The 14,937-nt window shown below is 39.7% G+C and overlaps 1 protein-coding gene across 4 annotated transcripts in view; it reads right to left on the bottom strand.

The window, feature by feature from the left end:
- AUTS2 (activator of transcription and developmental regulator AUTS2) overlaps window positions 1-14,937 on the bottom strand; it is a 1,213,422-nt gene that overhangs the window by 829,993 nt on the left and 368,492 nt on the right. Inside the window, exon 1 of one of the 4 annotated variants that reach the window (XM_074390596.1) lies at window positions 994-14,937. This exon is cut by the window's right edge and continues 23,390 nt beyond it. The exons of the other annotated variants lie outside the window; for them this stretch is intronic. Coding sequence (XP_074246697.1) covers window positions 994-1,041 — 48 coding nt within the window. The 5' untranslated portion in view covers window positions 1,042-14,937. The remainder of the gene's footprint in view (window positions 1-993) is intronic. 4 annotated transcript variants of the gene reach the window in all.

Here is a 14,937-nt window from a genome sequence, read left to right as displayed (position 1 = left end):
AAGAAGCATTTTTAATGTGCTTATGCATATAATCATAAAGAGTATAAAGACAGTCTCACAATTTTCCATCTTGCCACATCACAGTTCCATTCTCTAGAGCCTCAGCTTAACTCTACAATCAATACGCCAATATTTTCAACAATCAAATCAGGGAAGGAAGATTTCAAGAGGGAGGCACACATTACGATCCTCCTGGAAACCTCATTTTTTGATCTGCAGTCCAATGCCCTACCTCAGAGCTGTATCCCCTCCTGGAAACCTCATTTCTAATCCTGTAAATTCCCAACAGAGTAACTGACACATCTAAATTCGGAAACAAAAAGATGTCAAACAACCCCACGTAAGTGAAGATGTACTAGGAAGTACACTTTTCCCCTAAAGCCCAGAAATGGTATGTTAAAATATAGTCGCACTGTTTAACATCAAAATTTTAGATACAAACAAAATTCATTCATAAAATATAATCCCCTAACAGAGAGTGAAGAGAAAATCTCATATATGGTCAGACAACACGATGGAGATTCTTTCTACAACCAAGTAAGATTACAAATGAGTAAGCAAAGTCAGTTAACTGAAAAGAAAAAATAATTCTGAATAAGCAAACTACAGGTAACAGGAAGTGATCGTCAATTTGTTTCAGAACCAAAAATATATCTAGCCTCATAATAAATAAAACCTTGAAAATTCTCTATTCATTCTAAAGTAGAATATCCTGCCTTTCCTGTTATTGTAGTTTCATTATTTTCCCTCTTTAAACTCTAAATCAGGCCTCCAGAACAGAGTCTGAAGATTGCTCTTGGTCAGCAGCAATGTGAGATTGCAAGCAAAAAGCCTGTGCTTCATCCAAGAATCTTTAAGCCAAAGGAAATATATTCTCAAATAAAACCTCTCAGCTTCATTCACTTCCCCAAGGGCCAAGAGGAGCCCATCAATATGAGAAGCCTGGAGGGAGGTGGAAGGTTTCCCTTGGGAAGAGAAACCATATTAACTTACCTGCTCTGCATACTTGAACTTAACATAGAACCAGCTTGACTTGATCATTGTCTCACCTCCCACTCTCAGAGAAAAAGAAAAATGAAAAGAGAAAAACAAACAACCCACAATATAGTGCTGGAGAAAAAGCAGTGTGTCAGCAAAAGCTTCTTTCTGATGCTGAGTTTTCCGAAGGATGACAAGTATTCAAAGACAGCAGGGAAAAAAGGTGAAAAAATAGGAAAATCCACTCTTTCAAACCTGGCCTCCTTCCCCTTTATGTTACTGAGCACCTTTCCTGAGCTCCTAAAACACTGTGTGTGATCTTGCTCCGGAAACTGCACTCCAGGACTGCTTTGCCAGGCTGTCTGCCTCTCCCTCCCTCTCCCTCCCTCTGTGTTTCTCTGTTGGCCGCCTGACAAGAGAATTCCTCAAATGGACTTCAACTGCCTTCATCACAAATGGCACATGTTAGTAAAGGCAGGAGGCAGGCTATGGCCCTGGTACCTCTCAGAAGGACAACCTTCTCCTCCCACCCCTACTCCCATGGGATGAATAATGAATTCCAGCACTTCCCTCAGGACACAGATTAACACCTGGCCAAACATTATTTTGACAAGAGCCTGAGTCCAGGAAAAGGACACTGCCACAGATTTAACCCCATGATCTCCAAAACGAGATCAGGAGATGATCTTTCTCCATGCCTACAGAAGATTATCACACTAAAAACAGTCCAGTCTCTTTAGCAATAGTGAATAAGAATCCATCTTAAGTTCTCCAGCTGAAACAACATCTTCCAACCTCTTGTAGCAGAGATAGAGAAACTGGAACAGCTTTCTCTAACTATTCCCCCTTACTTGTTCTTGCTGACAGAACAGCTCCTAGTTATTCAGTAGTAGGAACTAACAGCTTGGAAAAATGATTGATGCTTTATAGATATATTTCTTTTCAGAAACGTAAAGAAAATATTTTTATTTTTGTTATAGTACTACTAATTCATTAAACTTCCAAGAAAAAGTGTGAAATGGCATCAGCACTCAGTTTACGAGATGAAAGAAACAGAGAGGAGGGGATGAAATCAAGGAGCATAATTTGAGCATACACGGATGTGAGACACCCAGGCATTGCCATGTTAAGGTAAGCGTGCTCGAGACATTCAGGCACACGGGAAACAGTGACTCCCAAAATATTAAATAATATGATGGCACATGTCGACTGTCAAATAAAAAGTATTTCCCAAATACAAAATAATTAAGACCCATCTGGATTTGAAAGTAGATTCCACAGAATGCTGTAAACGATTCCCCACCTCTAAAGAGAGAGACAACAATGCAGAAGAATTTGGATGTATGATGTTGTCAGCTTCCAACTTCCAAAGTGGTCTGAAAAATTTTACAACTCAGTTGCTTTGTGCCCCCTCTTATTTCTACTGCCAACTATAGTATTATATTTAGTAGGTGGCCTTTATCATGATCAGAAGGGTAAAAATGTACATGGGGGCTCATGTCCCTTTCCTGTTAGCGATTAATCAGGAGCATGTATGACCCACTGTTTTATTTCCCTAACTCTGTGTTGCAGAAGCATCAAAGACGTGGACTTACAAATTCTTCACTGGAGGTGCATCAGGCTTTCCTCAGCTAAGGTGTCTGAAGGCATAACATTTGCTGAAACCTAAAATGTCATTTACTAAATGTCTTCATGTAAAAAGAAGCTGCTATTACTTATCATTGAGCTAAGCAGCAGCTTCATTTAAGCATTCAAAATTTTAGGAGTGATTACTACTAAAAGATCCTCCTGAAAAAACCTTATCCCTACATCAAGACAGTCAGTTATCATAAACTTCGCTGTAATAATTTTGAAGAAGCACTGTCCTCTACACTCACCTTAACAGTCGAATACTGTTTCAGCAGAGTGGCTAGACAAGTGCATACCGAAACCACATTGAGATTGAAAGCAAGTGGGTCTTACGAGATCTATGTACAGAGAGGGATCTCAGTGGATGCTGATTCCAGCTGGTAACCGGGTGAGAACAAAGACCAGAGAGGAGATAGAAAAGAGAGTCTACGAAATTCACACCAAAAAAAAAAAAAAAAAAAAAAAAAAATACCTCTAATTTAGCTGAGAACAATGGCTCTATTCCTACTGGTGCCTCTCAATTCTCTGAAATCATTCCAGCAACCAGGTATTCTTTTTGTCCAGAATGCCCTTATGTTCCTCCCTCATAGTCTCTTGTCCTTTAGATTGACACTTAGCTGTAACTTCCTGCAAGTTTTCCTTATCCTCATTCCTAAGTCTGGGTTGCGGGCATCTATAGCATACTGAACTTCTCCCCTCATTAGCACTTATCAGACAATTTAATTGCTGCCTATTTACTTCTGTTCATATCCCTCTGAATTGGAGATCTCTTGAGAGCAAGTCCCCATTCTGCCTCAATCACAGTTACAATCTGTGCCTTGGGCACCGTGCGTAGACACAGTTGATACCTCACTAGTATTTGCTGGATGGTTGGAAGGAAAAGTTAGATTCCTTAGCATGAATGGAGATGAGACAATGCATGCAAAGTCCTTAACGCATTTTCTCCAACACAACCAAGTTTTCTATTAATGTTTACTATCATTGTAGCCATGGAGATAGTGGGGAGCATTTGGAACTATCACTTAAAGGACAGAAAAAGCAACTCGGTAAATGCATTGATGGGCGACACTGAAAAAGCTATCAGATGTTGAAGTCCACTGATCTATAATAACAGTCCAGACAGAGTTGTGATTCTTCTAAGGAGAAGACAGGCTCATGAGGGCAGACAAGTAGCATGCTGCTGGGAGGAAATGGGCAGCACAAGAGCTTCAGGGAACTGGGGGTACCTACAAAGAAGGTGGTGAGGGATGAAGGGATTACCCAGGTACTACGGGCTGGACAAGGAAAGAAGTGAGGCTAGAGGAGCTCATGGTCTGCAAAAACAGTTAGGTGTCCAGGGTTTCACAGGAATTATGGGGCTAAGGGGTAAGGTAACAGAGTGACAACTAACCAACTGTACTTAGAGACATGATGGCAAAAAAATATCATGTCTTCAGGAAAGACTGAAAGAGTAGAGATTTTTTAAATGTCAATCCATTTCCTTGTGATCGTTCCTACTTTGTCCCAAGTCCAAAAGCTCACAGAGAAGGTGAAAAAGTAAGGTAATGAAAGTTTCCAAAAAGCTAGAATCTGGGTAATCAAGTAGTTAAACCCATTTATAGGCTTTGTGAATATTCTACCTGGGAAGGGACTTTAAAGGTTCACAAAAAGCAGTATTGCTTAATCTTTAGCATGAGGATCCCTTTAATGTAAAAAGAAATAATAAATTCCCCATTGACAACATAACTAAATTTTAGCCGTCATTCATTGATCAAAGAAACACAAAATGTAAGCATATAGTAATGCTTTTAAATGAGTTTATATTATATTAGCCATCCCTTCAACAAATGCCTAAGGGTAGTGTGCATGCAAATGGGTAGCACATGTACCCTATTTCCTGTCCTGAAAAAGGCTGTGCATCCCAGGTTGCTAACTGACCTGGATCAAATACTACAGAGATAAAAGATGTAAAGGCTGGAGGACAAAGTGACTTCACCAAGGTCTCACAGCTGATCCATGGCCGAGCTGGGTCTACAAGCCTTCCCGGCTCCAGCATGCCACTGTATAGAAGAGTCTTCCTGAGAAGACTGTAACTGTATTACACATTTCAGGTAATATAGTAGGATTGTGAAACAGTAGGAACTACTGACAACATTAAAATTTTCTTAGAGCTAAAGAGAAGAAAGACACGTTCTATTTATTTTATCTCCCAAATATCTAATATTTGCATGAGTATAAGACATTATTTAATGGATAGGAAGGAGGGGGATCAACCTCAATTTAGGAGCAGATTATTGGTTTTGTTTTGTTTGAAGCATATTAAGAGAGGAAAAAGAAATGAACTGGTGGCAGCAGAGAGAAAAGGCTGCCTTACAGGAGAGTACAGTGCATCAGGCAGAGGTTACACCTAAAAGCTTTGAAGGCTGAAGGCCCTTGGTTCCAATCCCAGCCATGCCAAATGCTGGGTATAATTGCAAATAATCACTTATCTCTCAAACTAAAGTTCCCCATCTGTAAACTGAGGGTAATCAAACCTATCTTAAAATGAGGATTCCTGTGACTATTAAATAGGCTCATAGCTGTAAAGCAGTTAACAGAGCTCCAGGCTCACAACTGAGCTTGATAAAAGGTAACCACAATGTCACCTTAAATGACATCACAACTTCCTAACCTCTGCTTAGTAGCTACAGTCAGCTAAAGACCCTTATAGAACTATTACTTCTTAGACTTCGTTAGAAACTCCACCTGTTATGATAGAGGCTTAATTATCCTCTGATTAAGTCCAAAGCCTGACATGCTATAAGGAAGGGAAGAAGAGGACCAGAGAGGACACCACAAGTCTACCTGGTTCCTTGGAAGGTGTAAGTGGCTAAAGATGCTATAGTTTGTGAGCTCCAGGACAGTTATCTCCTCCAACAGGACTGTGTTCTCTAATTTATCCTTAATGTTTTCTGGAAAATTAAAACTCCATAAAAACACACATAGAAAAACTATCAAGTAAGCCCTTATTATTATTATTATTATTATTATTAACTTATTCTTAACTATGACACCATAACCAAGACAGGCTTCTGCAGCAACTTATTTTCATTTCCTGGCATAAACTCCTCCTTCCACTTCCCACCTGCCTTTTTTGTTTTGTTTTATACAAACAGTTTACTATTAAAATGGGATGATCTATGTGGAGAAATTGCTTCAGCTGCACAAAAAGAATTCTCCACTGCAGCTGTACTTGGAACACATCATTTCCTCTGGCAGAACATCTGAATGCTTTTTAAGAGAGTCTGAAGAGGTATGATGGGTGCTCAAGGACTTTCCCTTTTCTCAGCAAACAGAGCTGGTCACAGCTCTTAAAAAACCTCCAGAAGGATTCATTCATCTGTCAAAAACCACATGTCTTCCATCCTTTGCATGTGCTTTTCTTCTGCTAAGAATGACTTTCTCTCTCTTTTTCAGCCTTCCTAGTCCCTACCCAAGCAAGCACAGGCATTTATGCACAAGCTGTGCACACATATGCATATACACACATACTCATGCATGCACACATCTTTACTTAACTCAAAATCATCTCAGACCTGAACATTTTACAGAAGTCTCCCTTGACCCTCAAAGAAAGAATTTGCAAATGACACAACTCAGAAATTTTGCTTAACAGTAAAGCTTAAAATAACTTCAACTGCAATACAAACTACAAAGATACAGCTGAATTGTAAACAGAACTGTTTCTATCCTGCAATCTGCTATTCAGCAGAAAAAGAAAGGCCCATGCTCTTTTCTACTCATTACATCCCACAATAAATGGGTACTCCCTTAAATCTTCAGGGAGAGGGAGAAGTACATATCATCTGAGCATTTCAGGAGGCAGGAATCATGCCTGTGTTATCTGCATCTGACCTCTTCTCTGCTCCTAAGAGGCACAGGGCCTAGCAGGAAAGAAAGCAGGGCCCACTGCCAAGAACAGAATTAAATAGCATCAGCTCTAAGCTTAGTGGTTTCTAGAGTCCTTAAAGGACTCTAGAAAGGCAAGAGGCTGATTCAGAATTCTGAAGGTGGGATAATGATCTCAAGGGACACAAAGCCATCTTGTAGGAAGAGTTGAGGATGAGAACCGCCTCTATAAGGGTCAACTCCAGGGCTCCTTCCCCCTGCTACAGTGCCCACTTCTAGATAACGTTCCTCCCTTGTCATACTTGCCATCAGGGCAGGCAGAAACAAGCTATGACAGAGTTGGATAGATGAATTATGTCCTGCGATTTTGTTGAGGATAGCAAATACTGCTCAATGCTTGAACCAATCACCTTCCAGAGGTGCTCCTTGATACTTAGAATTCCTTGAGGTTGTATGAGTTTTGTTATTTTTTTTCCTCAGAACTTTCCGAAAAGCACTCAGAAAGGTTCACCTGCTTAAGATTAAGTTAAAGGGAGGAAAACATGCTAAAACCAACACTCTTTTGAGAGGAAGAGTTACATAGCCTTATAATGTGGGCTCTATCTCTGTAAGCAACATGTTAAAAAACATTTCATTATTTTTCTGTTATACAAATATGTCCAGTTGTATGAACTAACTAACTAAATTGGCCTGTTTTCAGGGCAGAGAATTTTGAGCTAAGAACCCACATTGGAATCTGTCCATACTTTCATTGCTATAAAAAGAGAAGAAAACAGACGCCCACAGTGTGAAAGGAACAGTTATATATTCAAAGGAAATTATAAAAATATACTGAGATTACAACTAACAACAGGATCAATGTTGAAGACATTTTCCTAAAAGGTTCCTAAGAATGTATACTATGATATATTTTAAAATATAAAAGTAAGCTCTGTCATAATCACCTTGTCTATCTGTAAAATGTATACACCCAAAACACTCATATTCAAGAGATAGGGCAGCATTTTAACTTAAACTTCAGAACTTGTCAGAGATAGAGGGAGTTATACATTTTACATAAGCCATACTACAGATTGCTGATGGTTCCATCAAAAACTCTATACCAACAGATCTGATCCTTACCAGTTACATTCAAGACTCTGTAGAGACCCTGGTAGCCCAACACAAAACATAACAATTTTACAAAAATAAAATGCAGTATCTGATGCACGAAAACAGGTAACCAACAATACATACTGAAGAGTTAGTGAACACATGGACAATAAGCTATTCTCTACAAAGTATACCAGAAGGAACGATACAAACAACACACATACACACACCACCAACACACACGTACGTACACACACACACACACACACACACACACACACACACATCTGAGACTGAAATCCTAGGCAGTCTGGTTGAGAAGACTAATGATACATATAAGAAATGACTTATGACCTCCTATTATAAAACAACAAATCCCAAAAGTGTAAATCAATATACCACATACAGAAGTTGAAGTTGACGAGCATCTAGAAAGCAATAAGAGGGATTAAAGGTGGACAAGAAGAACTTCTAATGAAAAGGAAGCTTTGGAGAAAATACAAAAGCTGATTAGGTCCATGGAAAGGGACAAGACATTCCAGGTAGACATAAAACACCTAAAAAGCAAAAGATAACGGAAATGGTGATCTTTCCCATCAATATATATTTCACTGATTTAACTCTGCATGTTCATCTCTGCAACAATTGCTTTTCGAAAATGACTGATTCTGAAGTTCGAAACTGTCTTTTCATAAAAATGTGCATGTAAATACTTATTTCTATATAAAAAATCATATACCTACCCTCTTTATATACAGAATTACACAAATAAATGGTAGCCAAGTTATTTTAACTGGTTGTGCAGTATGAATTCAGAATGATTATAATTACAGTTTCTCTTTTAAAATGAGGTTTTGTTCTTTAATATTCATTGACTACTAGCTTGCTTCCCACACACAACACATTATTTACTCTACAGTGGTTTGGTGCATCAATTATGGTAATAGTTTGTGAATAACATTCACATTATGGAAAAATGAGCCTGGTTACTTAGCTCTCCCTCTGGAAAATTGTCACAAACATATGTATCATCTGTCCCTACTTAGAGTGCAGCAATTAGTAATTATAGCTGTATATACTTTTTTAAAGCCAAGGGGGAAAATAGACCTGAAATGTCATGTTTCCAAATGTCCTTAGGATGTTATCTAAAATTATTTTGTTTGAACTCTAGTTGAAAAGAGAAAATGCAGTCTGACAAAATGAAAAATCACTAATAGCATGCTGGATATGAAGAAATAGACAAAGCATCCCACAAATGATATCACCTACTGAACAATTCCTTCTTCATCCAGACAGATTAGAAAGAAATAGACCATGGGCTGTGGGAGGCCTGACTATAATAGCCACACTGTGAAGCAAGACAGACTCAGATTCAGACCCTAGTCATATATTCTCTAGCTCAGTTAAACCATTATTCGTGGAGTGCCTTCTATATACCAGACACAGTACAGGATTCTATAGAAACAATTAGTAAGATAAAACAATTTTTCCAAAGGTTACTATGTACTAGGGAACTAGAAGCATAATCAATACAATTTAGTATAAAGTATGCAGATTTTAAAAGAGGTTTAAGATAGAGGAATAGTTCAGAAAGGTATTTCTGTTGGCAGAGAAAGGGGATGATAAGAGATATAAAGCTTTTCCAAGACACAGACTACTGAGTTGCAGTGACAGGATGATATAGAAGATCATGATCCAAGAAAGAGAAATCCTGGGTGAATCCTAGGTGATAAGGAAGTCCAAGATGCAAAAATGTGAATGGATACTTAGCAAGTGAAGGTGAGGGATATTGGGGAGGAGGCCAAAGACCTAAGAAGCTTGGTTTTTGATGTTCATCTACATAGATACTGAAATTGTCCAGATCACACATTACTTAGCTTCTCTGACTCCAAATTTGTAATTTCTACTCATTTGTAAAGTGAGAAAAATGAAACTTCCCCAAATATTTTTGAGAGAACTGAATGCAACTATTCTTTAAGTAACTTGCATAGTTTCTGGCACCAACAGGCTCCCAAAAGCTCTTTAAATATTAGCACTTTATTGTAACCAAGAAAATATTTAGAAAAAAGACAACAGGAATAATACAAGGGTTTTGAAAAACAGAAAGATAGAGAATAGCAATCATAATAGAAAGGACCATGAAAAATCAGTAGGTGCTGTTCTTCCACACTGCTGTAAAAGACTGATCACTTGAGGGTCCAGAATTTCTAGAGGCAACGGGCAAAATTTGGGACAACTGATTACTAACAGGAGACCAGAAAGTATTTCCTTTTGCATAGGTAAAATGTGAGAATTTACAGTCTAGTCCAAAATAGCTCTGGTGTATATATCACAGAAGCAACTAGAATTTGGTCCTCACCAAATGTCATTCCTCAAGGAATACTCTGGCTTTCCCCTTTCCAATGCCAAAAAGAGGCAAGCAACCACAAAAACAATCCAGTCATACTGCCTACCTGCATTATCTGAGGACTTGTTAAAAATGTACTTTCTCAGGTCTTCCCCCGGCCTAACAACTCAGACACCTTGCAAGGTGGAGCCCAACAGTCGGTTCAATACACCTTCTACATGATTTTGGTGCAGGAAAAAGTCGGAAAAAATCGTTAATCTACTGCCATCTTGTAGTTGCAGAGTGACTATCTGAAGCAGGCCCAGAAAGAAGGCCACACACTGTCAGTCTCTGGACTCCTAGCCCTTTGTCTCCTCCCTACACTACATGGTGTACGTAGACATAAGAAGTAAATGTGCCCAGCTGTGTTGCTCTGCGCCTGCTCTACTGCACCTCCACTTGGCCCTGATGGAAGTCTTTTCTTGCAAGCAGGCACATGAGATAGAAACCAAACAGCCCATGGCTCAGTTACCATGCAGTGGCACCAGAAGCAAGTCCTGATTAATCTTCTAGAATAGAGGTCCATGCCTTTTTCCAGTAAAGGGCAAAAAAGTAAATACTTTAGGTTTGGTAGGCCATACAGTCTCTGTCATAATTATTCAACTATGCCATTACAGCTAAGAAGCAGCCACAGAAGATACATAAACAAAGGGATACAGCTATGCTACAATAAAACCTGACTGACAAAAAAGATACAAGGTCAGGTTTTGCTGGTGGGCTAAACTTTTAAGAGTTTTGCCAACTCTTTGTTGCTGAAGATGGCTGGCACACAGCAGGTGTTCTATAAATACTCTGGCAAATGAATAAATAAATAAAAGAGTGGGACTAGCTGTTGCTACTCACAACATCCATCAATGCCTGACCTTCATGCTTTTTTTTTTTTTTTTTTTTCCCAGTACTTCACCACCAGGGCTATTATATAAACTTACTTGTGTAGGCTATACCTGCAGAAAGATGAAGGGCTAAAGGAGTGCTGAACTCCAGCCCGCAACCCATTTGCCAAACCATGTTTCCTAGTACAGGGCTGCTATGCCAGGAGAAAGGGGAGACTTTTCATAACCTGCACAAAGGCACAGGCCACTGGAGAAACCAGTTGCCCTTGGAACTGAATCCACTAGGGAGGGTTGTTACCTAATTTGTACGCAAACACCCTCTCTGTTTCACTTCCTTCCTGTGTCCTCATCTTCTCCTTCTTCTCTTCATCTAGACCCCAGCATACCCATTAAGAATTATCAGATGCCTCTACTGGTAGTTCTCCAGAACAGAAACAATCTCCAAATGTTTTCAATTAGGAATCTTTATCAGTTAAAAAAAATTTCTAACATATTGCCCTGATATATATGTAACTATAAGGCACAGATGTATCACATATATCATAAAATATACAAATAGACATAAGGAATGATATAAAGATAACATGAAAACAATTTTTAGTGTTTTAGCCAACACAATGATATTAGCTAACATCTCAGGGTACAGCATCCATTTAGGACAAGGTAAATCATTAACAATCATAGATATCAACTTAAGTTCCAACTTGTTAAAATAGTTTCCATTTTTTTGGCTGGCTTCCTACTAGATATGATTGTACAGTTGCTGCTTTTTAACCCACTGATGAGGCTGATAAGGAGCTCATTTTTTAAAAAGAAATGTCAACTCTGTCATTTTCCTGCTGTTGTCCTGTGTTTATGTTCTCTCATTCCACAGTTAGACGGAATTTTAAAAAATCACTTGCTCTCTGCCAGTTGTGGTGGCTCCCACATGTAATCCCAGAACTTTGGAGAGACAAGGCAGATGAACAACTTGAACAGGAGTTTGAGGCCAGCCTGGGCAACATGGCGAAACCTCATCTCTCAAAAAAAAAAAAAAAAAAAAAAAAAAATCAGCCAGGCGTAGTGGTTCACACCTATAGTCCCAGCTACTTGGGAGGCTGAAGTAGGAGGATCACTTGAGCCCAGGAGGTTGAAGCTGCAGTGAGCTGTGATCGCACCACTGAACTCCAGCCTGGGTGATGGAATGAGACCCTGTCTCAAAATAAAAGTAAAATCACTGGCTCTCTTTGCCAAAAGTAAATAACATAACCCATTAACATGCTTTATGAGCCACAAACTGGAGCATACCACACAACAAAAGGCTGATAGTGTGCGCCACTTTGTCAATTCCCAGTCTTCCTTCCAGACCTGCCACACCCGACAGAGCACAGGACTGTCTCATAGCTGGAGTGACACAGCACTGTCAACTTGGATATTATGTAACAACAACATTTAATCTCTTCCTTAAGATTAAAATAAATCTAGATATAATTTTGATCACTTTTTTGGTGCTCCAATGGATTATCCTAAAAATCCTGTAAGGAGTTGAGGGGAGAGACCACATACCTCATCTTAACGATTTCCACTCTACATCACTGTTTCAACTGCAGGTGACTGTGATTGTAAAACCAATTTAGTGAGTAATCACAATTATGGGTGTGTATTAACAGTGTAAAACAGAAAAGAAAATATTAAGAGTGTACTGCATGTATAATGAAACTTTCAGTTTTATATGAGTACATGTAAGCACAAGTATGTATGTGCATTTGAGCATATGCATATGTATGTATTCTTGATGACATAAACTATATTTGTAATTGTGTGAGCTGGCACAAAAAAAGTTTTGAAAGCCATACTCTAGGTGAAAGATTTGGAAATTCCCTGGGATGAGATGCCAGCACAATTAGTGTGGTCAAAATGCCAGGTGAAGGGAAAGAGAGAAGGCAAAGCAGCAGCTGGGGTGTGCTGGAAAGAATACCAGGCCTAAGTGAGACTGCATCTGAATGCCAGTTCTACACTGTCGAGGTATGTCAATTAGGAAGACACAATCCCCAGATCTCTGCTTTCTTTACCTAAAAAGTGGGGCTATGATACTTACGAAGTTGAGGGAGCTACTGGAAATCTTGACTGTCACTAGACGATGTCCATCTCACAGTAGGTATTAATGTCAAATGATAATTGTAGGGTAAACACACCTGAGAGCAATAAGTGGAGCATATCCTCAAAATGACCCTGCATGGAAGATGCACCTGAAGATGTGTGTCGTGCTAGACCAGGCGTCCCCAAACTACAGCCCGCGGGCTGCATGCAGCCCCCTCAGGCCATTTATCCGGCCCACCGCCGCACTTCAGGAATGGGCACCTCTTTCATTGGTGGTCAGTGAGAGGAGCACAGTATGTGGCGGCCCTCCAATGGTCTGAGGGACAGTGAACTGGCCCCCTGTGTAAAAAGTTTGGGGACACCTCTGCTAGACAGTCCCAGAGTTGCTGATCCGGAGACTCAAGGAACATCTGAGCCCCCCTGCCCATGCCACAGAACATGGGCCATATAGGAAACTGAGGCCCTAAATTCTGGGTTAAATGCAAGTTGTCAGGTGAAAGGCGTTAAGGGGAGGATGTTAAGTGAAAATGCTATATAAACTGCATGCTGTTTGCAAAGTGGCTGTGGTTTTCCTGCCCAGCCCTGTACCACTGAGTGGCGTGGGTATGTTGTCCAGCCTGCCACCACTGGACTCTCTCTCCTTTATGTAAGCCCCTAATGAAACCCCATGTTTCATTTACTGGTTCTGGGTCTCTTCTTCTGGGCCTCCTGAACCTGGTGCCTTCCATACCGAGATGAATAAAGGTACAGCACAATAGATGAGTTCTTAAATTAGAAAAGTAGAGAACCTTGTTATGGAAGCTTAAACATGCAACAAGACATATAGCAAAGATGACCATAGGAGAAAGCACTGTCCAGAGCTTTATGCATCCCAACCTAACTGGCAAGTCCTCTTTGATAGCAGGAGAGATAATGCTTTGTAAAGGAAAACAGATGTTGAGAAACCTATAATAACACCCTCCCCTCCCTACTACCTCTGAACACGCCCCTGAGGCTATAGAAAATACAAGCCAAAAAAACAAAGAAATGAAATACTGTTTTAAAAAACAGCCCCTCTTAATCTCCAGCTTCCTACAGCACAGTTTTCATTATTCACGAAGACAGCCTACGCAATTTATAATCAATACACAAAATCTATTTACTTGGAAACTCAGGAAAATTCATATGGTGTTACAGAACAAATGCAAGTTAATTTATGTAGAAATTCCAATTAAGAGCTGTTCCAGCCATCATGATGGGTTCTTACAGACAACCCCCAAAATCCATTTGGTTTCTCAAAAAGCTAGATTAGCTTTAATAATCCTAAAATATTAGACAGCAACCATAAAACCCTTGCTCGGTGCAGACTGAAGACCACAAACGCCACTACTGATTGAACTGGGATCACTTGAATTTCTGAAATAGCCCCAAAGATAAAGGTTCTAAACTTGGTTGGGCCACTGACCAGCCTTATGACCTTGTCTAAGGCAAAACTTTGAACTTCTCTTTTCCCATGTACAAAATAATGAAGCTGTCCAAAAATAACAAATTGGCAGTTCTATTTTATTTGGCCAGCACATTACTTTTTAAAGGATGGTTTTGAGAATAAGGCACCATTTCCCCAGCAACCGGGGAGGCCAAGGCAGAAGAATCACTTGAAGGCCAAGGCAGGAGAAACACTTGAGCTCAGGAGTTCAAGGCTACAGTGAGCTATGATCATGCCACTACATTCCAGTCTGGGCAACAAAGCTAGACCTCACCTCTAAAAATTAAAATTAGGCCAGGCATGGTGGTATACACCTGTAGTCCTAAGTACTTGGGAGGCCGAAATGGCAGGATGGCTTGAGCCCAGGAGTTTGAGATTACGGTGAGCTATAATAGCACCACTGCCCTCTAGCCTGAGCAACAGAGTGAAACCCTGTTTCTAAAAAAAATTAAAAATTAAAATAAATGGGTTTGAGTATACAATATTGCTAACTGTAGTCACTATCTGGCATAAATGAAATTTGCTAAGAGGGCAGATATTAAGTATTCTCACTACAAAAAGAAAATTGATAACTATGTGGAGTGATAGATACATTGATTAGTTTGATT

Source organism: Saimiri boliviensis, chromosome 20 (genome assembly GCF_048565385.1).
Source record: "Saimiri boliviensis isolate mSaiBol1 chromosome 20, mSaiBol1.pri, whole genome shotgun sequence".
NCBI classification, from domain to species: domain Eukaryota; kingdom Metazoa; phylum Chordata; class Mammalia; order Primates; family Cebidae; genus Saimiri; species Saimiri boliviensis.
The sequence above is the reverse complement of the archived record's forward strand: the minus strand, read 5'-3'. Positions and strand labels throughout refer to the sequence as shown.